This window comes from Macrotis lagotis, chromosome 3, assembly GCF_037893015.1.
Source record: "Macrotis lagotis isolate mMagLag1 chromosome 3, bilby.v1.9.chrom.fasta, whole genome shotgun sequence".
Classification (NCBI taxonomy): Eukaryota; Metazoa; Chordata; class Mammalia; order Peramelemorphia; family Peramelidae; genus Macrotis; species Macrotis lagotis.
In genome coordinates, this window is record NC_133660.1 from 34,140,043 (window position 1) to 34,165,879 (window position 25,837).

A 25,837-nucleotide genomic window follows, 5' to 3' on the forward strand; every position below is an offset into this window, starting at 1 on the left:
CCATAGTTCCCCACCTTTTCATTTAGGGAGGAGAATACATTTTCTCCTATCTTCTTCAGCAGAAAGTTTCAACAGTATAAGGGATAGCAGAATTTGGTTGCCTTCCTTCCCTCTCCCCCTCTCCCCAACCATTTACCTTGTTGTATTCAATAATTGGTTTCACCATTCTGGGACTCATGGGGACTTACTGTTTCCAATTCTTTGCTACTATGATGGAATATTACATGTGTTATGAAAAGTAGTGAATATGAAAAATATAAAAGCGTGAAAAGGCATTAACTAAGTAATATGAACTATAATAACTTAACTCTTAATATCATGCCATCCTCTCTTTTGTATATATATTATACTCTCTAATATCCAACTACTTCCTTCTTTCCCATTAATGGAAGTTCCTTTCAAGACTTCATCTATATGAAATATTTACTCTGTCTCCTAACTTCATTACAAAGCTCTTGTCTCACTCCTTTCCTGTTCTGCAAAAGCTTCGTCTCCTAACTTTACTCAAATCGTTTTCTTACTTTTGTAAGCAACCCCCAATGTTCCATCCAAACTGTTTAATTACTTCAAAAGCAAAGATTAATTCACCCACTTCTCTTCTCCAGGACCCCATCACACCTTCCTATTTTCTCATCCAAGAAGTTTTATTATGTTTATGGTACCAACTGTATTAATGAACTAATATGGGGGAGTTTGGTATGGTGAGTAGAAAACTGATCACCAAGTGAGGAAGACCTGTATTCAAGTTCTGTTTCTGACACACTGAGTTTGTAATTTGTATTATTTTTTTTAATTTATTTCATTTTGCTATGATAAAAAGTTTCTTCCCTGGGGCTTTCTTGTAATAAAGAAATCACAGATCAAGACAAAAAATAATGCCAAGGGAGAGATAATATTTTCCCATGTGAAATATTTACTTTGTAAGTCTACTCACCTGATTTTTCTTATTTTTACCACATCCTATATTCATTTCCTTTTCTAAACCTAGTCAAATGAAATAAAATTGCATTTCTTAGTCTTTGAAAGTATTCGAATTACTAATTTTTGATGATTTATATGTTGAATAATAACACTGCTCAGCTTTGGAGTCCTTGGAAGAAACAATTTGAATTTTTCCTCTTCAGTGAAAATTCAGTTATGTTCTTTGGTATTTAGATTCACTCTCAAAAGGTCTCTTTTCATTTGTTTTTGCAAGGCAATGGGGTTAAGTGACTTGCCAATGTCACACAGCTAGATAATTATTAAGTGTCTGAGGTCAAATTTGAACTCAGGTCCTCCTGACTCCAGGGCTGCTGCTCTATCCCCTGTGCCTACTAGCCGCCCTGGTATCTTTTCATTTGAATGAAAAATGGTCTCCTTTGCTCTTTTGATCATCATATTTTTATTTCTATTTTAATTTCTTGTAACCACAGAACATCTCTAGGTTTTGATTGATTTTTTGATTGAATTCTCTTGGAATTTGAGGGTGTTTTCTTCTTTCTTTGAGGGTTGTTCTTTAATGCTATATTCTGTAAATTGACTACAATGTTTCTAATTGAATTTTAATTGAAGTTTCTTTCTATTGCATTTAGTCTTCTATAGATTCTCCAGATCTGGGTTTTGTCTTCTGCCCCACAAATTTCTGGGGTTATTTTCCTGTATGATTCCTTGTAAGATGATTTTTCATCTTCAAGTATAGAATTTTTATTTTAAAAAACGTTTTATTTATTATTTATTTGCTTTTAAAAGTTTTGATACCTTTTTATATCACCTACATTGCTAATGTCTATTTTCCTCCAAAAGAGTCATCTCTTTTAAATAAAATAAGAGACAAAAAAATTGAGAGATGTCTGACTATATATGAAAGTCAGCTATAATGCATATCAGACATTACATGCCATATTCTATTACCTTTATGCCCCAACTCTGTCATGAAAGAAGGAAGGTGATTTTCATGTTTTTAACTAGGTCCAGATTTTGGTCATTACATATCTGGACAAAAATTCTTCAATGACATCCTTTACTCCTAGGTTGTGTGTATATTCCTTATATACCTTTCATGAACAGATGTAATTCCCTCTGTGTGATATTCAATTTTTTAGTCAGTGGCATTCCTTGGTTTGCTGCCTATAACATTATATATGAGATAAGACTTGGGTTTAATGGGGAGCTTGGGTTCAGTAAAAAACTTTGTAATTTCCTGAAAGCAATCAGATTACCCACCTCCTCTTTTTCAAATCTGGGCCTAAGTTATGATCCAACAGTACTGTCTGTTCCAGGCTTACATACTCATAGGAGGATATCAAAACATATATATACATATATATATATATATATATATGTATATGTATATGTATATGTACATATACATATCCATACATATAGGAGGCTATCAAAATGCATGTTGAAATTTGCATAGTGCATATTCTTCATCCACTTGTTTTGCCTGTGTAGATAAACAAGGCAATTTTCTTCCAGTGATTTCAGATGTCTTCTAGGAGGCACTGCTATATTCTAGGACTTGATGCAATCAGCACAATATCATCCACAAAAAGGAGCATCTGAATGACATCACCATTTATAAAGAATTTCTCATTCATCCAGACTCTGTGGTATGTCTCTTTTATCTTACCGGTGAATACCTCTGTCAAGTATAAATCATTTTGTTATTATATTTTCTGAGATTCCAAGGATTCCTTAGTAATTTAAATGTTTGAATTGGAGATATTTTGTTGATCCCATAAAATAGTGTTTTGTTCTGCTAAATCAAAAAATTTTTCCATAATCAAAAATTATTGACAAATTAAATTTTATGTTACTTAAATCTTTCAGTTGGGAAATTGTAAAGATGTCTCTTTTTTCAAATATTGCTTCCAAAAGCCTTCTCATTACATACTAATAACCTCAGTGAATAAGTTCTAGATCTGCATAAAGATGATGCACAGAATAATTTTGTACTGATAGAAACATAGGCATATAAATTTATTGTTATTAACATTATCTTGCTTGCCATTTGGGGAGATTAATAAAGTTTAATACTTTTCACTTGTTATTTATATATTTTCTTTTGGATTACTTGTATAGTGATAACTGTTGTGTCACTTCTACATGAACCTTTCCTCTTTCAGAGCTGGATAAATCCAACAGGAAATTCAATTAGGATAAAGAAAATACAGAACTAAGTAAACTGATCTTTGTGTTCTCTTACAAATTACAATTGATACTGAATTATTTTCTGTAAAGTATGTGTTTAACAATTTCTGATTTCGCCTTTTTCTCTATGCCCAAAACATACTTCAATTTTGTAAAGGTACCATATGGTTTTGAGAAATATGCATATTCATTAAATTCCATGTCAGGAGATGCCATTTCTTTCAGTTGTAAATTCATCCACAATTTGTTCACCCTATATTTTCTATTTCAATTTTTTTCTTTTTAGATTTGTCCAGTTCAGAAAGAAAAAGATTAATTAGGTTTTTTTAATTATTGTCACTGTCTTTGTCTTTTCATTATTCTATAAGCTTTTCCTTTGTGAATTTTGATGTTATGCCAGTTACTGTAAATGTCTCACTGTTTATGACTTTTTTAAGCATAAAATACTTTTCCTATTTTCTCTTGATTTTATGAGTTTCTGAGTTTTTCTTTGTTTGTTGGCATTATTACAACTTTTGTGTTTTTTTAATTCATCTGATGTATAGTAAATTTTATTCCACTCTAATTTTCATTGAATATTTGTTGTTATTTCAGATTTTCTTTTATGCAGCAGATTGTTGGCCCTTATTTATTTTTACCCATTCTGTCACTCTCATGTGTCTCAATTATAAAAAAAATTCATATTAAAGCTATGATTTCAGGCTTATGTTTTCCCATTTATCATTTTAAAAAAAAATTTTGTCCTCTTCATCATTTAAGTAAGTTCTTTGTACCTGACAGTTTCAATTACACTATTCTGATGCTTGTTTAATTCTCACAAGGTCTTGTCTAGCTCTTACTCTTAGGAGACTGATATTTCTTAAGTATTATGAATTAACATGATTGCTAATTTTTTTTATTTCTTCCCTTATTTTTTCATTTATTTAATCCAAAATCTTTTTTACCTCCCTCCTTTTATTTTTAGTAACTTTCTTCTATTTTGCTCTTTTCTAAAAAGTTTTCATTAGCTTTGGTCCCCTCATTATTCTTCTTCCCTTTCAGTTTGACCAGAATTTAATTTTGTAATTTGTGAGCTATAATCTTTATTCTCTTGGTGTCCCTTGTGGAATTAAAGTTTTTGAAGTATATTATTTGAGCTCACTCCTCTAATTTTTATGCTACTACTTTTGGAGGACTTTACCTGTCTTTTTTTCCCTAGCTATGCCTCATTCTTAGAAATATTTTAGAGAGGAAACAATGTCACATGGAATTAGCTTACAGTGGAGCATATTAACTATGATGCTAACTATACTAACTATATTAACTATATTACCAACTGACTATGTTAGCTAGCATAGTGATAACTATGCACACAGAATTTGTGCCCCTAATCATAGGTCCTACTTTCTAGCCTGCCTTCACTGTGATCATTTTACATCCTCAAAGCCATTGTCAAAACCATATTTAGCACTATGTTTTAATCTACTAATCTAGGTGCCAGCCATCATAGGAACTAAAAATCCTTTCTTCTGGCCCAGAAATGGCCCCAAGAACAAAGAAGGATTTCTTAATGTACAAACTCTTTGCAGACTGAATTCATCATCAATTTCCTATCTCCAACCATGGAGTCATACATTCACTCCAGTGGGAAAGAGTTTCAGCAGTACCTCATTCCTCCCATTAAGGAAACAATGCTTTATTGAACAAATTGAGAAATTCTGGTCAGTTTTCTTATATCTTGAATTATGGAATTTGGTATTTTTTTTAAAGTTTATATAATTCTGTGATATCTGTGAGTCTTTAACTTTTCACTGTGCAATCTGTGTTCAGGAAAGTCACTATAATTTATATATATTTCTTTCTTTTTCTTCTTCCATGGCAGCTAGATTATACAGTAGATAAAATGCTTAGGTCTGAAATGAGGAAGACTCATATTCCTGAGTTCAAATCCAGCCACAGACACCCAAGTAAGGCATTTAACCTCATTTATCTCAGTTTCCTCATATGCAAAATGAGCTGGAGAAGTAAATGGCAAAGCATACCACTATCTTTGCCAAGAAAATCCCAAATGGGGTCACAAGGAATATGAAATGACTGAGCAGATTTTTATTCTGCCAAAATTTTTTTCACTTCAGTATTTTTGCATTCTAATTCTGTTATTTTTTCTACCACACCTATTTTTCAGGAGAGATCCTCTACTTTGGATTCCATTTTTCCATTCCATTCTATTTTAATTAGTGTTGAGCACTGTTGAGAATTCTAATTATTGAATTAAATTATTATTTTTATTAACCTTCTTTCCCTTTTCAGTCATTCTGAAATTACTTGAATGTCATTTCTGAAGAATCCATAGACCCTTTCTTTACTCAGTTACTGCTGAGCTCACTTTACTTACTATTGAAATATTTGCTGATGATACTTTCATAATTTTACTCATTTTTCCCTTGTGTTTTTAATTTATTTTGCTTGTTTATCTGCTTATATGCCTGGATTTTATTACTGTATTTTTAAGTATTTGATGTTTCTACTTTTTTCTTGTATTTCTCATTTCTTAATTTTAGACCTTTCCTTTGGAATAAAGTTGGAATAAAGGTTTTCCCTCATTCTTTGATAGTGGATTTAGAATTTGCCAGTCACTGTTCTGAGTAATGTCCACAATACAGGATGATTTCCAGCTACATTAGCATTCTTTCCCTTATACCCCCATACAGTTAGTTGGACAGTACAATTTTCAAGACAGTCTTCCATGTACCTACTCTTTTCTTTCACAGAATCATCATGTCACTCTTTGATAGAGAAAGTGAGATGAAAGACATTTGGAAAGCGTCCCTGAAGCCACAGAAATCTCTGCTTTAAGTGGGCTTAAGGGTGGGAGGTTGATTACAGTGAAGTCTTGCATTGTGTTTTTCTAAAGACAATGTCAGCCAACCTGGATAATCATTTCAGCCATCTTGATTCCTCTCTCCACTTGCTTCATTTCATTTCATTTCCTGGTTCACATGTGCCATTTATTTCTTGCTGGTGAGAAGAACTGGGAATATTTAGACAGAGTTACTGTGGCTTCAGGAATCCATATCCTTAGTCTCTGGCCTAGTACAAGTCTATGTCGTAGCTTATTCTCCTTGCCACAAATAAATGGAAGGTGGTGCTTGTAATAGTGGGGAATGATTAAGTAGCATAATTCTCTGTTATTATTTATAAGATTATTTTTTCTTGCCCAGATCTGTTTCTATTTATCATGAGGATTTAGTTCTTAAAAATCCTTAGACTAGCTCTGGGAGCAGAGGCAATCTTTTGCTTTTCTGTGTATCCCCAACTGATAGCATGATGCTTGGAGCAATGGGCTTGGAATCAGAAAGGCTCAGCTCTGTGAGTTCAAATCTGGCCTCAGACACTTCCTTGCTGTGTGACCCTGGACAAGTCACTTAACCCTGCTTCTCTCAGTTTCCTCATCTGTAAAATGAGCTGAAGGAAACAATAAATCACACCAGTATCTTTGCCAAGAAATCCCAAGATGGGGTCACAAAGAGTTGGACACACCTGAAACAACTGAATAACAACCACAAATATCCCCAGCACTTACCATAGTATCTGGGGTGCAGAAGATACTAACAAATCTAGCTAAATAAAAATAAAACCTACATCTGATAACTACTTCCTTCTTTGGATCTTGCGGTTTGCTTAGACTAATTTATCCATCTTGCACTTCCTAGAAATTTTGTATTTGTTCCTACAAAATTAAAAAAATTATTTTAGTATTCTTTTACTTCCTACTTCCATATTTTTGGTATGCAATTCTATTGTCTGCCTTATTGGAGTCTACTATTATGGAGAATGACACTATGTATTACTAGAAAATCTCTAGTCACCAGTTATACTGGATAATTTCCTTCTTAAGAGCTCTAATTGCTTTGCCATTTTCACATAATTCTTTGATTGCTCTTTTGAACCATTCTTAGAGTTGTTGCTCTATCATTTCAGGACTTACAGAATTAATTGTAATTCATTCATCTTCCTGAGACAAGGTTGATTCAATTTCTTTTGTTGAGAAGTGTTGAGAATAGAGATTGTTTTTTTGTTTTCTTTTGTTTTCAGCCAAAGCAAGATGTACATCCTAGAGATTCAGATTTATGTACAATTCTATCTGTTCTCCTATGTCTAAGTGAGTCATCCTTTTTGTTGATGTTTGTTAAATTTATATTTTTTAGAATGGGCAAAACAAAGTTAAAAAGATTATTCTTTTTTGATATTATTCATTTTTCTTAGTTTTTTGTCTATTTCTCAATAATTTAGTTGATTTTTCTCTGGTATCCTTGATGAAACAGAGGGACTTCTAAGTCCCAATTCTTTTCCTACTGGAGGAGCAGTGCTGTTGTGCTCTATTTCTGCTATTTCTTCAGTGTTGGAAGAAGTCTAGTGCTCCTCCCCCAAACTGTAAGTGTAAACCTGAGTGGACTGCAGTGGAGACTTATTCAATAGCTTTACTAGATAGTTCTAGACTTTATTCTTCTCTCTGTTACTGACTTTGTTTGATCTCTAGTAGCCTAAAGAGGCTGGGTGTGAGGGGACAAAGAAAGGGTACTCCGAAACATTGATATGAGGGATAGTCCCAGAATCCTTAGCACTTAGGATTCTTTTTTCCTTTCACTCCTATTGATTATCTATTTTCTTGTTTTATGCATTAACTAGCAATAAGCATTTAATTTATGATATTCTCCCTCCTCCACATTCTTATTCCCTAAAATTACAATAGGCCCACATGAATGATTGAGCTAATTGAGGGGTTAAGAGCCTAGGGTCAAAGGGTTTGGAGTAATTGGATCTCTTTACTCGATTTAGGGATTATAGGTTGGTGGTAGGAAGTCTACCAATGGGTTCACTCTACAAGTCATTTCCTAAAATGGCAGCAGTCATGAAAATCTTGGTGTCATGTTGGGCCAGTTAGTAAACTGAGGAAGAAGGATGACTGGGGAATAAGGAGACAATACAAAAATTATGAGGAAGAATAATGAATTTTTTCATTTTTTTTTCTGTCAGAACTACTTTGGTATGGACTCTCATCCCGGATTCCTGTCTGCTGATTTTTCTGTTGATTTGGGGGGATTGTTAATGTGTGGTGTGGAGAGAGCTGTCTATAGGATACTGCTTACTTCACTATGTCCCCAGAATTTCCTCACTCCTAGATGACTAAATTACTTTAATTCTCCCATTCTGTATTTGGGGAGTGAATTAGACCAGACAGGAGGAGATGGATGAAAAAGAGTAAAAGTCAGTTATACCTGGTAAGTGATTAGAAAAGAAAGATGAGGAAGAGGGAAAAATCCTAAGGTTGCAAACAGCAGCCTGGATGAATGATGTTACCACCACTACTACCACCACCACCACTACTACCACCACCACCACCACCACTACCACCATCCCCTTTCCCCTCCACAAATACAAGCACACAAAAGAAACAATAACTAGCTTAGGAGTCAAAACTTACTTTTGCTTAATTTTAAACCATTTGATTTTGAGATGCAGGTAGAGATATAATGAGTAGATACTAATCCCTTCCCAAAACTCTCTCCTTGAATCATAAAGAAACACACACACACACACACACACACACACACACACACACACACACACACACTTCACACAGACCAACAAATGCTACCTGTCTTGTCAATTGGTTAAAGGCTTTATGAAAACAGGAATTATATCTTTACACTTTATACACACACATTTTATATATTATCATTATATATATATATATATATATATATATATATAAGATTAAATACAAGGATATAATTAGATATAACATCATTATTATATAATTATTCATTATTATATATCATCAAATCAAATGATCATTATATTTAGGGGGAAAAGCAAAAATAAATAAATGTATATACTACAAACCCACATACCCACCTCATTCCAAGGTCCCGTCTTCCACTGAGAGGGACATGGCAATCGGTTACAAGGTCTCCGGGTCTCAGGACGCTCTCCTAGACAGTATTTGCTATGGACAGAACGGTTGGTTCCATCCTGGAGAGGTTGAAGGCATCGTACTGTGCGGAGCTGATACCCAGAGCTCCCACAGGTTTTGGTACAGTATTCCCATTCATCAGTCACCCAACTATAGACAGAAGGAAAAGGCATACAGTTTTAGCAATGTATTTGTCAATGGTATTCAAATCAAAACAGAGATATGTTAGCCCTTTGCAACTATCACCCAGACTGTGGCCCCAGGAGCAGTCTTGATCTTGTTCAGGTATCTGACTTCTTCATGGGGGGATCTCCCATGCCTTCTAAGGGATTGTTCTTGTGAATTTATATGACTGAAAAATCATTTCCTTTCTGGATATAAGCATCTTCATTTATCTGCTAGTCACTAATCTCTGTATCTTTTCCCTAACTATTTTTTCCTCTCCCCAAGCCTGGAATGCTTTTATTCCTCATCTTGATTCCAAAAATACATCTTAAGCTTCCATTAAGATTAGTTCAAATTCTCCCTTCTGTAGGAGGGTTTTCTAAAAGGATCTATCCTCCAACCACTTAATCTTTTTAAAGTCCTCTGGGGTTTTCTAACATATAGTGTGCAGTGTGGTGTGGCGGTAGTGGTGGTGGTGGTGGGGTGTGTGTGTGTGTGTGTGTGTGTACACACCTCTTGTAGGTACCTATTTTGTCTCCTTCCATTAGAATGTGAACTGCTATCAATCAACATTTATCAAGCACACATTTTCCAGGTAAAAATGGCAAAAGACTATCCCTGCCCTTAAGAAACTTATAATCTTATGGAGACAACAACATGAAAACAAATGTATACAAAACAAGATAGTACAGGCTTAAAAAGGAAGCAATTAAGAAAGGGAAGGCACTGGAATTAAGAACTGAGAAAGGCTTCATGACAGGGAGGTCACTAGGGGAAATGGAAAAGGGAAAATTCTAAGCATGGGGTACAGCTAGAGAACACTCAGTGACAAGAGATGGAGTGTCATATTTGTATATCATTCAGGGGGCTAGTATCACTGGATTGAAAAGTATGTGTTGGGGAATAACATATAAGACTGGTAAGGTAGGAGAGGGATAGATACCAAACATAGTAGCATTTTGTGTTTGGTTTGGGAGACAAAAGGTAGTCACTAGAGATTCAGGAGTTAGCATCAGAGCTGCATTTTAGCAAAATCTCTTTAGTGACTGGATGGATTGGAGTGGAGAAAGACATGAGGCAGGTAGATACACAAGACTTGCAATAATCCAGATGAGAGGTGATAAGACCCTGCACTAAAGTGATGACAGTGACAGAGAGGAGAAAGGTTTGTATCCAAGAAATATCACAAAGATGAAATCAGTAGGCATTGGCCATGAGAGATGGTGAGGAGTCCAGGATGATAACTTGAGGGACTGGGGGGATGGTGTTTCTCTGGAGAGAAATAGGGAAGATGGGGAGGGAAGAGAATTTAGGAGAAAAGATTATGATGCCTGTTCTGGATATACAGAGCTTAAGATGTCTACAGGACATCAGTTAGAGATGTCTGAAAGGTAATTAAAGAGCAAGATTGGAGGTCAGCAGAGTCAGCTCTTAGAGGATAGGAATAGAGTTTCTAATTCTTTGTAATTTGAATACTTAATAACTCTAAACACAAAGTGAGCATTCAATCAAGGCTTGTTGATTGAATGACTATAAATCCATTGCTCTGTCCTCCTTGCTTGTTAGAACCAGAGCTTGTACTACCCTGAGATAGCCTTCAGGAGCTTAGGGTTGAGGATGGACAACTTTGGAACTTGTAGGTTCTTTTCTAACTGGGTCTCCCTCCCCCGCCCAAAAGATTTTCAGTTCAGTGTCCCATGTCTCCTGTTGTCTGAAACTCTTAGTGCACACAGAGATGGCAGAGTAAGAAAGCAACTATGCCAAACTTTCCCAACATCCCCCCTAAACAACTTTAAAATAATGCCTCAAATTCATTTCTGGAATGGCAGAATGTAAAAAGGACATTTTTCCAGAGCAAGGCAACTTAGGAGATCAGCAGGAGAGGTCAGTGATAAGGGAGTTAAGTTTAATATGAATCACTCAAGGGACAATATGAGCAGTAGGACTAGGAGGTAGCCATGGTAACAGCAGTTGCAGTAGCTTTGGGAACTCTCAGCACGGAGGATAAGAGGTCAGAGAATTGGCCAGAAAGAGAATATAGGGGACTATTTTCTGGCACAGGTAGAAAATCTGGAACTGTCTGGCAATTCTATTGCCCATTAATAGTTCTGGGTCACAGTTCCAGGACAGAGAGGGGAACTGGTAATATTGATCACAAGGAAACAAGAGCCCTGGCCTTAGTTTCAGGGTTAATAGAAGTGCTATTACTTGTGACTATGTTGAAGAAGGAGTCCTTCCTGAGTTCAGAGCAGAATGTAGATCAAAAGATCAAGGACAATACTTTTCCTGGAATCACACTTGAAAGCTCTGAAAACTTGCAGACCCCCAGAACTAGCTTTGAACACAGAAGCACAAAAAATTCTGAAACTTCTGCAATACTAACCCACCACCAAGTGAGGAGGACCCAATTTTAATAGTTCAAAGGAAAAAAATAGACTGGAAAATAAATAAGAAACAAAAAAGAACTTCACCATGAAAAGCCACTGTAATGCCAGGGAAGAACAAGACAAAAGACAATAATGTAAAAACAGCTACAGTCAAAGCATCAAAGAAGAATGTTAATTTGGCTTAAATCTAAAAAGAATTCCTGGATGATTTTAAAAGTAGTAAAATAACAGAATGCAAATTGGGAATATGTGTGAGTGATACAAGAAAATAATTAAAAAAATTAACAATGTGGGTCAAAGAAGCACAAAAATACTGAAGAAATAACATCTTAAAAACAGAATTGGATTAATGGTTTTAAAAAGGGCACAAAAACTCATTGAAGAAAAGGAAAGAAAGCAAAATAGGCCAATAGAAAAACATAATAAGCCACATTAAGAAAGAGACTCTCGGCACATTCAACTTAGATCAATGCATACTATGGGAATGATGTAAAGACTAACAAAGTGCCTTCTATGGGGGCGGCGTGGGGGATGGAAGCAAATTTGGGGGGAAATTGTAAAACTCAAAATTGATAAAACCTTTCTAAAATTAAAAATAAATAAATAAAAGCAAAAAAAGAAAGAGATAGAAAGAAAAAGAGCATAATCTCATATATTTTTGGTTATCACAGAGCAGAAAGGATATTGGTAAGCTGAAAGTTTCCAGAAGGGTAAGCTGAATGATAAAGAGATTTGAGTAGCTAAATAATGATCAGTTGAAGTAACTTTGGATGGTTAGTGTGGAGAAGAGAAATCTTATTGGAAATCATAATAACTGCCTCCAAGTACTGGAAGGAATTAGAATTGCTAATTTATCTTGATTTGGGAGAGATTAGAAACAATGGGTAGAAATAGTAAGGAAGTAAATTTGGATGATATCTGGAAAAAAATTTCTAACTATTAGAGTTGTCTAAAAAAAAGGAAAAGGTTATTCAGAAATATCAGGGCTTACCCCTTGTCAGAAGTCTTTTTAAAAAAAAAGGCTGGATAACTCCAAGTTGGCTAAACTGTAGTTGGCACATTTTGATTATGGGTAGGGTATGATTTGAGTTAGAGATTGAGTTTAGGAATTATCTAGTAGTCTAATTTGACTGGAACATGGAGTGTGAGGTAGGATTTTAACTAGAGGCAATGGGCAACAGAAGGTTTTGAAGAAGGTAGTAATATTAGACCTATACACCTTGAGATGATTTTTCCAGCTGGAGAGGATCAGTTAAAGAGTCAAGAGCCCTAAATCAGAGCAGTCAATTAGGAGGCTTGATGGTAATCCAGATGAGAGAGGCAATGAGCATCTATACTGGTGGCTATATGTAGACAGATGGGGACAGGTGGAAGAAGAGTCAAAAAGGTAGAATCAATATATCTTGCCAACTCATTGGATGTGAGGTAGGAGGGAGAGGAAAGAATCAAGAATAAATCAAGGATTGGATCTTGGATGCCTGAGAATATGTTAGTGCTCTCAATAGAAATGAGAATTTGGAGAATGGTCAAGTTTATTGAGAAAATGAATTTTGTTCAGGCGTGCTATCAAATGGATGTCTAGGGTACAGTTCAGAAGAGAATAGACAGAATTTGGGTAACTGTGATCACTGATTACTATGCCACTGAAATAAATTTAGCTTTAAACTTGATATTCCATCCAAATTAGACTGTTAACTGCTACCTGAACTCCATCTCTAATGTTTGGTTATTTGCACAAACAATCCTTCATGCTTAGATTGCAGCTTGGTCTCAACCTTGTCTTTTTTCACACAGCATCACACACAGCAGGCACTCACTGAATGTTAATTAAATAGGTAAATGAACTACAGTACACAGAAGTAGTCTATGCTTGTAAAGTAGTATGAAACAATGAAATGAGGACCTGCCACTGGGGGATTCTGTTCGCAGGCAGCCACTGTTAAATGTGAATCTGCAGACATTTACTGAAATGATGAGGTCCTTTGGACTTGTTCAATAGTGAGAGGAGCTGAATTCAAATTCTGCCTTAGATGCTTATTGTCTATGCAGATCAGTCTTCTTCCTGATTCAGTTTTTCATTTGAATAATGAAGGGATTGGTACATGACCTTGATGCATAAGCTATGATTCTGCCATTCATTTTTATCGGAAGTGAAAATTGAGAGTCAAATAATATCCATAGTAATAATCATACTTACACAGGATGTGTGCACTCCTGAAGATTACACATTCTGCGAATGGGTTTTGGTTTTTTGCTGGCTTCACAGAAGCTGCGATGTACCATTTTATTATCACTCTTCCTGCGGCACCCATATTTCGTGTATTGAGAACCTGAGAAAAGTCTGAAGAGGTTACTTTGGATTCAAAGTAAAAATTTACCCAAATATGAAAAAAAAAATCTTGCTTTAAACTTTAGTTCTATAAATGCAAGCCAACTATAAAAAGAAACTGTCTTAACATGTATCACTGTATCTAAAATGAAAAAGTATTTAAATTCTGGAAATGCATAAAAATTATAGTCTTCCCATCTTTTTTTGTGTATGAAGATGAGAAAATTATGGTCCACTTACCCCCGCCACAGGGTTCCGAGCACTGGGACCAGGTCTTCAAAGCCCACTCAAAAGTATCTAATTCCTCCTGGATTACATTGTTGCTATTAATGGTGGGCACTGAGTCTTCATGAATGATATACTTATAAGTCAAGCTGGAACGAGTGTCATTCTCCTGAGGAATAATCTAATAAATACATAATACAGCCATGTGAAATAGGCTAATGGAGACAAGAAACTAGTGAATAAAATGGTCTACGTTAATTCAGCAGATTTTTACTGATCTTGGAAATTTATCTCTTTTTTGTTTAAAGAAGCAGTAATAATTTAATCAGGTGTGTTTGCTACATATTAAGTGACCCATGTTGTGTTTTAAAAGTATAAGGTGGAAAGACTAAATTGATACAAAAAAATTAAAAGGAGATTATTCCTATTACAAAAAGTCCTTTTATTTTATAATGAGCTACTTGAGGTTTCCTTTAAATAGTGATTTCTGCTTGCATTTTGAAAGCATTTTTTGTTTTAAAAAAAGATGTATATGCAACAATTATAATCACATACCTATTATAGCAGTTGGATTATAGAAGAGTCTAATATTTTAAAATAAATTTTAAATAGATGCCTTGTTTTCAGTAAACAGCTTGTAGAGGATCAGTTAAAGAGTCAAGAGCCCTAAATCAGAGCAAGAGGAAAATCTGGGAGGCCACTGGGAAGAATGTTCTGGTTAGCCAAAGTATAGCCTTTATGTGTCCCAGAGTCTCAGAATGGAGAGGCACTTCAGATGCTTTCCAATCTAACCCCAATTGATTGAGAATTCCCTGTACCAGAACATTTTACAGGTGGTCATCCAGATGAAGGATACAAAAGAATGACCAAAAACAATCCCTGTCCTCACAAGAGGTTTGAAATTAATGGGAAAAACAGAATGCAAATAACTATAAATATATATATGTATATGTATACATATATATATACAAAAACTATATAAAAGGACAAATTTAGGGTAATCTCAAATGGATTGTGCTTGCATTAAGGAGTATTGGGAAAAGGATTTTGTGGGGAGGGTTAGCTGAGATTTGAGGGAAGGGATTAGACATTTATTCAGCATCTATTATAACCAGGTATTATGCTAAGAATTTTAGAAATATCATTTCATTTGATCTTCACCACTCCCTGTAAGGTAGTTGAAGAGGGAGACTAAATGGCCTTTGAGGACCCTTCCAGACCTAAATGAAAGAGTTCTGATTCTTTCACTTATATTTATTTGAAGTGGAGAATGAAAGTCAAGTTATGATCTCCATCTTACAGTTGAGAAAATGGGGTAGAAGTTAAATGACTCATTCAGGATTCTATAGCTAGTAAGTATCTAAGGCTAGATTCAAATTTCAGGTCTTCCTAACTCCAGGCCCAAGTTCTCTATCCACTGGGTCATCAATATACCTCTTAAAGAAAGCCAGGAGACATGGGAGAAGGGGAGAATTCCAAACAAAAGGACAGCCAGCAAAAATGTCCAATTTTCATTTTTAAACCTATATCAAATACCTTGCTTTCTCAATGAAAGGGAAGAAAGGAGAAAATGTAGAACTCAAAAGTTTGGGCCTTTTTAAAAAATTCTATTCATTCATTCATTCATTCATTCATTCATTCATTCATTTAAGGTTTTTGCAAGGCAAATGGGGTTAAGTGGCTTGCCCAAGGCCACACAGCTAGGTAATTATTAAGTGTCTGAGGTGATATTTGAACTCAGGTACTCCTGACTCCAGGGCCAGTGCTCTATCTACTGAGTCACCTAGCTGCCCCTTCAAGTTTTAAAAATGAATATTAAAACTCATTTTTACATACAATTGAGAAAAAAACAATAAATAAATAAATAAACAATAAATAAAATAAAATAGCACTGAGAAAAAATGCCCAATTTTAAAATGGAGTACCAGAACTTGGATGTGATATTCTAGATGTTGTTTGACTAAGGAAGAATAGAAGGATTCCAATACACCTATAGTCTTGGAAATGACACCTTTCTTAATGTAAATTAAAATTGTTTTATTATTCTTGGTTACTCTGTTATACTTTTTATATTCATAGAATTTGAAGTCTACCAAATTTTCCACATCTTTAATGGAGGAATTGCTCTCAAAGGTCTCCCCCATTTTATGCAATAAAATTGATTTTTTCAACCAAAGTGTAAGACTTTACATTTATTGTTATTAAATTTCATTGCAAAGGACTGGGTCAATGTTTCAGGTTATGAACTTCTCTTAGGATCCTGAATTTCATTTAGCAAATTATTTATCCTAATATTTTGTTATCTGCAAATGAGATAAACATGCCATCTGTGCCTTTATGTAAGAAAAAGTTCTAGTTTCTTTGTGTGAGGGACCTTGGGCAGTCTGCTGAAACCTATAAGCCCTAGAAAAATGTTTTTAAAAGTTTGAAATAAAGTAGATATGGTCAAAAGGGAAACAAATTGTGTCAGATACACCTCTCCCTCTCTCCCTCCCCCCCCTCCCTCCCTCCTGTCTCCCCCACTATTTAGGGATCTCTGTCTCTGTCTGTCTGTCTCTCTTGCCCTTATTCACCACTTCAAGTTAAGAACATCTGATTAAATCATTTATAAAGATATCAGTTAGTCTATGTTATGGCACTAAAGGAATTCTCAATTGTCACTGAAGCAATAATGACTACTTTTTGAATCTAGGCATATAATCTGTTTGACCTAATAGTATTATTTTTTTTACCTAGCCCACATGAGATAATAACATGTGAAATATGTTGTTAATATCTAGGTCAACTATATTTATTGTATTTCTCCAATTGGCTGGTCATGTAACCTTGTCAAAAAAAAGGATATGAGGTATGTCTGGCATGACTTTTTCCCTTCCCTTTCCTCTCTGGCCAATTCTTAATGAATGGGGTTATGCTTACTCTTTATGACTGCCCCCTGCCTTTTTCCCCTAAGTATCAATTTAATAATAAATTCTAAACTTTTGCCAGCAGTCAAAATTCATTCCCTTGCCCAAAGTTGACATATTACTCTGTTCCCTCTTTGAAGTTTGAGACATTTGCTCTTCTTTAGTCCTGTTTTTAAGGAAAGACTTGAGTCAGTCACTTCACTTTTTCATACTTGTTTTTCCTCATCTGTAAAATGAGGACAATGGCTAAGATTCCATTCAGTTCTTAAATTCTTTGATTCTATGATGCTTGTCAATTCTACTGAGAGTTTGAAGCATCAAGGGTTGTTTTTGGTGCCAGAATCTTTGCTCAATCCTGTTCTTCTAAATGGGTTATGTGTTGGAAAGCAGATGTGTGGTAACATATCAATTCCTTTCCAAGTTAAATAGGTCAGTGAAAGAATTTTCAAAACGAGTTTGGGAGTGGTGTGTGTGGGAAGAAAATGATAAGTTGTAGGTAAATAGTTCTCTATCTTGGCTTTCCTATTCCTTATTTATTGATGTAGCAGATTCCAGGATTGAGAGTACTAATGCATGATGGGGAGACTATTTTTTTCCTTGATTGGAGAGGAGAGAGGTTGTACATTGGAGAGCTCCTCCCAGATCCTCCATCATTTGAGGAGGGAATCCAGGGTATTCACTTCATGATTTCTCATCCACCTGTATTTCAGAGATTCATGATCTCAATAAACATCTTTCTGAAGGATGAAATCAACTCAGACTATTTTCCATTCTGGCTTTAGGACTTCAACATTTACCTACTCTGGCTTCATTTATATGTTGTCTTCTTCAAATAGATTGTGAACTCCTTGAGGGAAGAGATAATTATGCTGTTTTTATTTGTTTGTTTTGTAACCCAAGAACTTAACAAAGTGCCTGGATCATATGGGTGCTTAATACATTTTTTTTTTGCTTCTGACTCTTTCAGAATGGTAATGATGTTTGAAGTTTGAAGGATGGTAACTGATTCCAAGTCAGACAAAAAGGAACTCACCTGATAATTGGAATTTCCTAAAAGAAAGGAACTTGGTGGAAGCAAATTTTTTAAATATCTTACAATTTGTCATATTTTAAAAATCCAATAAAACCACCCAAATGAAGATAAATATTATAAGGATGCTGTCCAATATAAAAGTTATTACAATGAAACAATTTTTTAAAAAATGATGCCAAGAAAACTGTGATTAATTATGCCACATACCAGAACAATGACAGAGTCATGTAAAGGCCCATCAGTGTGAAGAGTCTCAATGTCATCTTCAATGTTATAGTCCCACTCCACTCCTAGATCGATGAATGTCCGAGACTTTGCTTCTTCCCCTCGGCCATTTAAAATATAGTGCCCTGTTGCCTGGTTCTTTATAGCTAAAAAAAGAGAAAGTTTGAGAAGCCAGGCATAACAGAACTAGGGATTCATAGTAAATCCATTGTTTTCTTTAAAAAAAATCCCTAAAAGTTATGTCTCTCTCTCCTTATGTCTTATCCTTAAAAAAGTAAGAATAATAATTACATTATACCTCTTTGTTTTGAAGTGACTCAGGCTTCCCACAATGGATATTAAAATTGGCATATTTAGCAAGCTTCCCTAGATAAGATGGTATGCAAACATACAAATACATAGACACATAATACATGTGTCTATGCACACCCATACATATATGCATATATTTAAGCTTTGGTAGAGCTTAAAATGCAATAAGATTCTTAGGATAACATGTATTTAGGTGTACATGCATGTAAACAATTAAATGTATGCACACATGCCTGTGATTTCATTGGAATAGGAACTCCTGGTGAGGAATCTCCCTCTACTAACACATTCTGGCATCTTCTCTGTAATGGATAGTCTTAGAGAGTGACCTAAACTAGGGGTGATTCTGCAACTCCATATTGACTTAGAAAACCACAAATTAACTTTATCTATTTTGAATTATATTTTAATTTATTTTGTTAAACATTTCCCAAAGGTGAAGTAACTTGCCTAGAGTCACAGAACAGTAAGAGTCGGAACCTTGGCCTTTCTGACTTTGAGGACAGATCTCTATTTGTTATTCCACACTACCCCTCAGGCAGAACCTGAGTAACTCAGGGAATGGTAGTGCCCTTGACAGGAGTGTGGAAGAGAGGAGAGTTTGAAAAGAAAGATAATGATTCAGTTTGAGGCATGTTACATGGCTTGGCACATCCAGTTTAAGATGTCCGATACATAGCTATAAGTGTGAGACAGGAAAGAGGTTAAGCTTAGATAAATAGATGCATGTAATGGATGTGTATGTGCACTTTTTGCTTGGTGCTCAAAATTTAAAACCCCACTAACATGAAATAAGAACAGAATTCCATATATTCTAGTTATCTTTTTATAAAGTCTGGCATATAACTTGCAAATAATGAGTATCTCACAAAATTTATGGCCACAAAAATTTAAGACTTTCATTTATTTTATTGTGAGGCTGGGGGAGGACAAAATGGGGGAAGTAAGAATCACTCTAGGATTTATAATTGTTATTGTTTTAAGTAATAAAGGTGAAAATCAAAGTTGAAATTCAGTTTAAAACTGATTCAACTAAAATTGTATAAATAATTTCCTTTCTCTACTTTTAGGGTAAAAATGAAATATATTTTCACTATGTCAATAAATGATGATAATTGGGTTTTTGGAACTTTGATGTTGCTTCAACAGCAGAAAGTAGAAACACTTGCAGGCTATATTTGTACCCCCTAAGTGGAACATTAGTCACTCCATTTATGTGAGCTGTTTATGTGAGGGGAGCAGGTTTTTCTCAAATGGATTATTAGCAGCCAAGAAAAAAGAGAAGGACCATTGGGGATAGTATAGATCACTATGCAAGTTGGAAAGTTCAGGAAGAAATTGGCTAAAAATCATCCAGATATTTTCCCCAAAGTGGTGCAGATACACTCAAAAGACATGGTTTTTATCCTGCCCAGAGAATATCTGAGTGATAACATCAAGCTACAAAATAGCAAGTGGTAGAATGCTGGTTTTTGGGTAGGGTGATCATAACCATAGACAAATGCTCTAATATTATTATTATCTCTTAATACAATATGTTGTTGTTGTTCAGTTATGACCTGTCATGTCCAACATTTCATGACCCCTTTGGGGGTTTTCTTGGCAAAGATACTAGAGTAGTTTGCCATTTCCCTCCCCAGTTCATTTTACAGATATTTTACCTTGAATTAACAAACTAGGATCCAACCTCAAAGCTAGAATATTTATTTCTTGATTCAGTTTCCAACTTCTAAATTCTTCTCTTCCTTCAATGCACAGAGGTGAGGTGCTACCTTCTCCAATAATAACTAACATTTATGTAAAGCTTAAGGTCTGCAAAGAACTTAACATCTTAATCCTTGAAATAACCTGTCAGGGTGTTGCTATTATTATTCTCAATGTAAAAAAATAAAAATCTGAGACCAAGGAAGGTTAAATGACTTGCCAGGAAGTCACACAGCTAGAAATTATCTAAGTAAGACTTTGAACTCAGGTCTTCCTGACTCTAAGTCCTACCCTTTATCCACTGTACCAGAAGTTTTCTTTTACCTACTGTCTCCAAATTCTACAATCTAGCTCTTGTTTTTTATCTCAATTGATTATGATTTAATCATTTATGTCTATGCCTCATTTTATTATTATTACTATCATATTACTATTATTATTTATATTCCATTTATTGCTATTATATCATATTATTACATTTATTATATTACATTATATTATATTATTATTATTCTTTATATTCTGGTTCCTTATAGTTATATTTACATCAAGTTCCTTGAGACTAGGACTAGTTTTCTAAGATCTGTGTTTGTCTCAAACATAGTGATGTCATTTTGGTCTTCCTTGATAACGAAAGACAAGAACCAACCAATCAGTTTTCTAAGATCTTGAGGCATGCCCAAGTAGTTAGAATGCTTCATACTAAAGAGTGTGATAAATGTTTATTTAACTGAATTGGATCTTGTTTTGAGGTAAACCTAGTGTAGGTCAATGACTGAGTAAAATTCTGGTATATGATTATTGAAATACATTGAAATATACTGAAATTATTGAAATGTAGCCAAACAGAAAGTGTTATTCCTCATTCTAAGATCTCAAAGAGCACCAATGATATCATGAGGTTGATATATTGACTTGTGCAATGAGTTGGATTTATGAAGCAGAGAGATCTGATCTCATAGTCAAGGAGATCTAGATTTGAGTTTACCTCATAATGACTGTAAAACCCTGGGCGAATCACTTACCACCCCACCGCCACCACCACCAATATGATTCTTTGAGATAATGGGAAGGTGATAACCTGTTCTAGTAGTTTTCTTCATTATTAGTTCCCTATACCAATGAAATCAAGGAACATGTCTTTCTCTCAACCCTAAGAAATTACTGGGATTTTAAAAAAAAAGCAAGCTTTCTTTTGGTTCTTGAAACTAAACCATTCTTTTAAGTTCAAGCAGACCTTAGAACGCAATGCAGAATGCAAGGATAGAAATACTTACCGAGGATATGAGGAGAAGTTTCGTCTTCCTGTATTAATACATGTCTAGCACCAGGGGGAATATCAAACATCTTAAGGTACCCTTTTGCAGTTCAGTAATCAGGACACAAGAAGGAAACAGAAGGAATAGCTGAGGTTAGTAGCAAACTATATTACTACTATTATTGCTTCTACTTGCAGAGGGGGCACACACAAACCAAAATGAAGTTTGTCATTTCAGCGTAATGATAGGTTTTGTAACATCTGGTATTCACTTGGGATGAATGCTCATTAATGAAGAAAAAATCAATTAGTGATGAAGGTCAACCAGTCCAGCTCCCTCAATTGAATCTAGAGAAAGGAAGAATTTTACTCTTAAGTTACACAGGTACTTGGTGGTAGAGTTGGGATGTGATGCCCATTCCTCCATCTCCAGATTTTAGCACTCATTGACAGTCCATCAATTCTTGTTACAAACCTATGCATCCCTCCTCTTGTTGTGTTGTCTCATGACAACCAACAACTCAGACAAAGGCAGTACATTTCCTATGTTCCATCATGTGACCATTCTCCCCAAAGAGCACCCATTATGACTTGACTTCTACCTTGATGTATAAACTTCATGGAATTGTTAAATGGCTCCATTTTTATCTGTCATTTTAAAATTGTACATAATGACTCCCAGGAGCTAATTCTCCAATGAATGATGCTTTTATATCAGGATAGAAACTGTTTTACTCTAAAGAAAAACAAAAGGGAAAACTAACTGGTGATTGACAATTAGATTTAAATAGGCCCATTGAAAATAAATAAAAGTCAGTTTTCCAGGTTTGTCAAACTATAAGATTTAGTAAGATCAGAATTTAGCACAATTTCTGGCTCAGAGTATGTACTTAATAATTAAATGAATATTAATTACTATATGACCTGAATAATAATTTATCATCAATAAATGCTAGTTGGCTAATTGTCTGCTGATATGAAATTCTACCTTCCAAGTCCTCTTAGAATTTACTTCTTCCCCTTACTCCATGTCCTCTTTGATCCAATGACACTGGCATCCTGATTCTTTAATAAACAAAAGACTCCATCTCTCTTTTTTTTATTGTTGAGTTGTTTTCATCATATCTGAGTCTCCATGAACTCCTTTTGGGTTTGGGTGTTTTTTTGTGTGTAAAGATATTGGAGTGGCTTTTCATTTCCTTCTCCAACTCATTTTACAGATAAGGAAACTGGGTTAGAGGGTTAAGTAACATGCCCAAGATCAGTTAGTAAGTTTCTGAGACTAGATTGAACTCTGGTGTTCCTGTCTCCAAATCTATCTACTTTTCCATTTTTACCTTTAGGCAATAGGTTATGTCTAATATTTATGCTGATTTATTTTTTCACTGTATGAAACTATTATTTAAGGTGACTGACTACAGAGAAAATGGTCAAGGTCTAATCAAACAAAAATATATCCTCACTCATTTATTCTCTGAGAATGCTTTAGGATTTTGACTGAACAGACTAACTGCTGTGGTAGTCCAATAACGCAGCATTATTCATGAAACATAAAACATGTGAAATGTACCACTTTTGCCTATATCTGGAATGCTTCCAATGCCAAGCTCCAGAAGCCATTTGCAGCCAACTCCTTTCTATGCTGGTCATGGAGGCCCATCTTGCTGCGATTTTCATTTACCATAACTCACCCAGAACATTTTTAGCTGCCTTTGTTTCAGAAAGAGATACATTGCGAGCTCCTTTGGGCAATGTGAAGGCTCCTCTTGTCTTCCCTTAAATAAAATGTCTTAAGTTAGTGCTTTGGGGGGAAACCAAAGTCTCCTTGTTTCATTGACTATATCAGTCTGCCATAGGCATTTAGTAGTATAAGTAAAATTGATAAAAATTTTTATAGTCAATGAAAGTAAGACTAAGTATGAATGAAAAATCATGTAGATGGTTTTTAAGTTTGGATACTTGCAGATTTCATTTTCCAGTAACTTGAGTTCCTTTTGGCACCTCTTGCTTAAGTGTTTCCCTGTTGGAAGATGTTGATTAGTCTATTGAATGACTATGTTGGCAATACCCCCAAAAAACAATGGATGTCAAATTAACATTGAATTTGAGTTGGGATCTCTATGACTGAGGAAAGTCTTCTCTAACATCCTTTCATGGACAGTATTCATTCTCATGACCTCTGCCTTAAACCCATGGGGTGATATTTATGATGACTGAAATGCCATTTATATTCCATAAAATCTTGATAATACAATGAATTATTATGCTCTAAACCTTCTTTATGATTTTCAAGGACTGTATTAGAAAGAAAACACAGTATGTTATATATGGTCAATCAATCTCCCTTCAGGCCAAATCTTTGCTCTATTGCTTACCTCCAATTTATCCTATAAATATCTTGTTTATATACAGTTGTTGGGATAGTATCTTCCCCCTCAGACTTTAAGAATTTTCCTAGCATTTTGTTTTTGCCTTGCTTTGTATCCCTAAGGTTTATTAACACAGTACCTAGGACAGAGTATGTACTTTATAAATGCATAAAAAATCAGGGAGATTGATAATAGGATGTCTATAACATAAACTATAATAATATAACTCATATAGTCATAATAAATAACAATATTTTAAATATTATCTTCAAATTCTAAAAAAAAGATATAAAATTAATTTTGGACAGTAATACTCAAGGATTAAGATGGAGGGAATAGTTTAGAAATCCAAATCTTTGAACTATAATGAACTAACTTTACTTCCTCAAAAGACTAGTGTGCTGAATAAAGGTGGCACTGAAAAACTTTGATTTGTGTTATTGGCCTGAGAAAGAGGAAAATAAACTGAAAGAATAAAAGTTGTGTGCAAGTTAAAATTTTAAAATGTTATCCCTTTCCATGGAAGCCATTTTGGTAACAATGATATTCCAGTCTAAATTTTATTGTTTACTTTTTCTCATATTTCAGAGACTAGATTAATATTAAGATAGTTTTGGAAGGCATAAGAGGAGATACATAAAAATGTGTGACATGCCCATGTTCATCCAACTTTGCTGTCTGACACAAGAACAGAAATGTTCTTCAATGTCTGTCTTGGACCCTAAATGATTCATTTATAATAATGAGGAAATATTTTACTGAACAAAATTTTTATCTTCACTTTATAAAAATCATACCCATAAGAAGTCAATAAATTTAATAATATGACAAAAAATTTGGGTAGAAATAAATGCGAAAGTCATAAAACTTAGCCCATAATATTGCAATAATACTATTAATACTTTATATCCAAATCCTATTCAAAATTACAAAACCTTATGTTGATTTCATTCAGTGATTGCATATTTATAGTACTGATGCCATGGAACTAATTAACCATTTTCTGAAGACATTTGTAGAGATGGGGGCGCATGGGTCAACAACATGACACGCTCTGTCAGGGATAGTTCAGTTTAATATAAAGCACATATTGGAGTAAGAGGGTCTATAATCTTGGCTTCAATATTTATGACCTTTGCTGTCTCCTATAGACATCAGTTTACTCCAAGTCACCTATCAAATAACAAATATGTCACTTTTTAATGAAATCTTTATTCTAATTTAGAAGTAGTCATTTTGATTTAAGCCTGGTTTGGGGATTCATTTTTTTTTAGGTTTTTGCAAGGTAATGGGGTTAAGTGACTTGCCCAAGACCACACAGCTAGGTAATTATTAAGTGTCTGAGGCTGGATTTGAACACAGGTCCTCCTGATTCCAGGGCTGGTGCTCTATCCACTGTGCCACCTAGCCGCCCCCTGGTTTGGGGATTCTCAGAAGACACAGGGACAAAATAAATCTGTTCACTATTAAAAGAAAAAGAGCTAAAAGAGCACAACAATTATCAGACCTTTATAAGCTTAATCAAAAATTCCAAAGCAAATTACTAAATAAAATATTTAGGTAGTCCAAGGATTCTATTTGTTTTTTACTTATAAAAAAAGATTTCTATGCACAAGTACTGAGGTATGTATGAATTCTGTAAAATAACTTTTATAGCTTTTTCCCAACAATTTTTCCAAAGAATATAATTTCCCAAGAATATAATTATGCTAAAATAACCAAATATATAGATTCTATTATATTAACTACATGTTAATCTTCAAAATGCAAACTTAACAATCTAAATGCATATACTCACACATATGTAGATATATGTGTATATATTTATCTATATCG

General features: G+C 34.6%; 1 protein-coding gene across 1 annotated transcript in view; it reads right to left on the minus strand.

Moving 5' to 3' along the window:
* ADAMTS3 (ADAM metallopeptidase with thrombospondin type 1 motif 3) overlaps window positions 1-25,837 on the minus strand; it is a 296,116-nt gene that overhangs the window by 14,906 nt on the left and 255,373 nt on the right. The window contains exons 16-20 of the mRNA XM_074228436.1: window positions 21,652-21,732; window positions 18,341-18,504; window positions 14,210-14,375; window positions 13,838-13,970; window positions 9,031-9,238 (exon numbers count right to left, since the gene is read on the minus strand). Coding sequence (XP_074084537.1) covers window positions 9,031-9,238; window positions 13,838-13,970; window positions 14,210-14,375; window positions 18,341-18,504; window positions 21,652-21,732 — 752 coding nt within the window. The remainder of the gene's footprint in view (window positions 1-9,030; window positions 9,239-13,837; window positions 13,971-14,209; window positions 14,376-18,340; window positions 18,505-21,651; window positions 21,733-25,837) is intronic.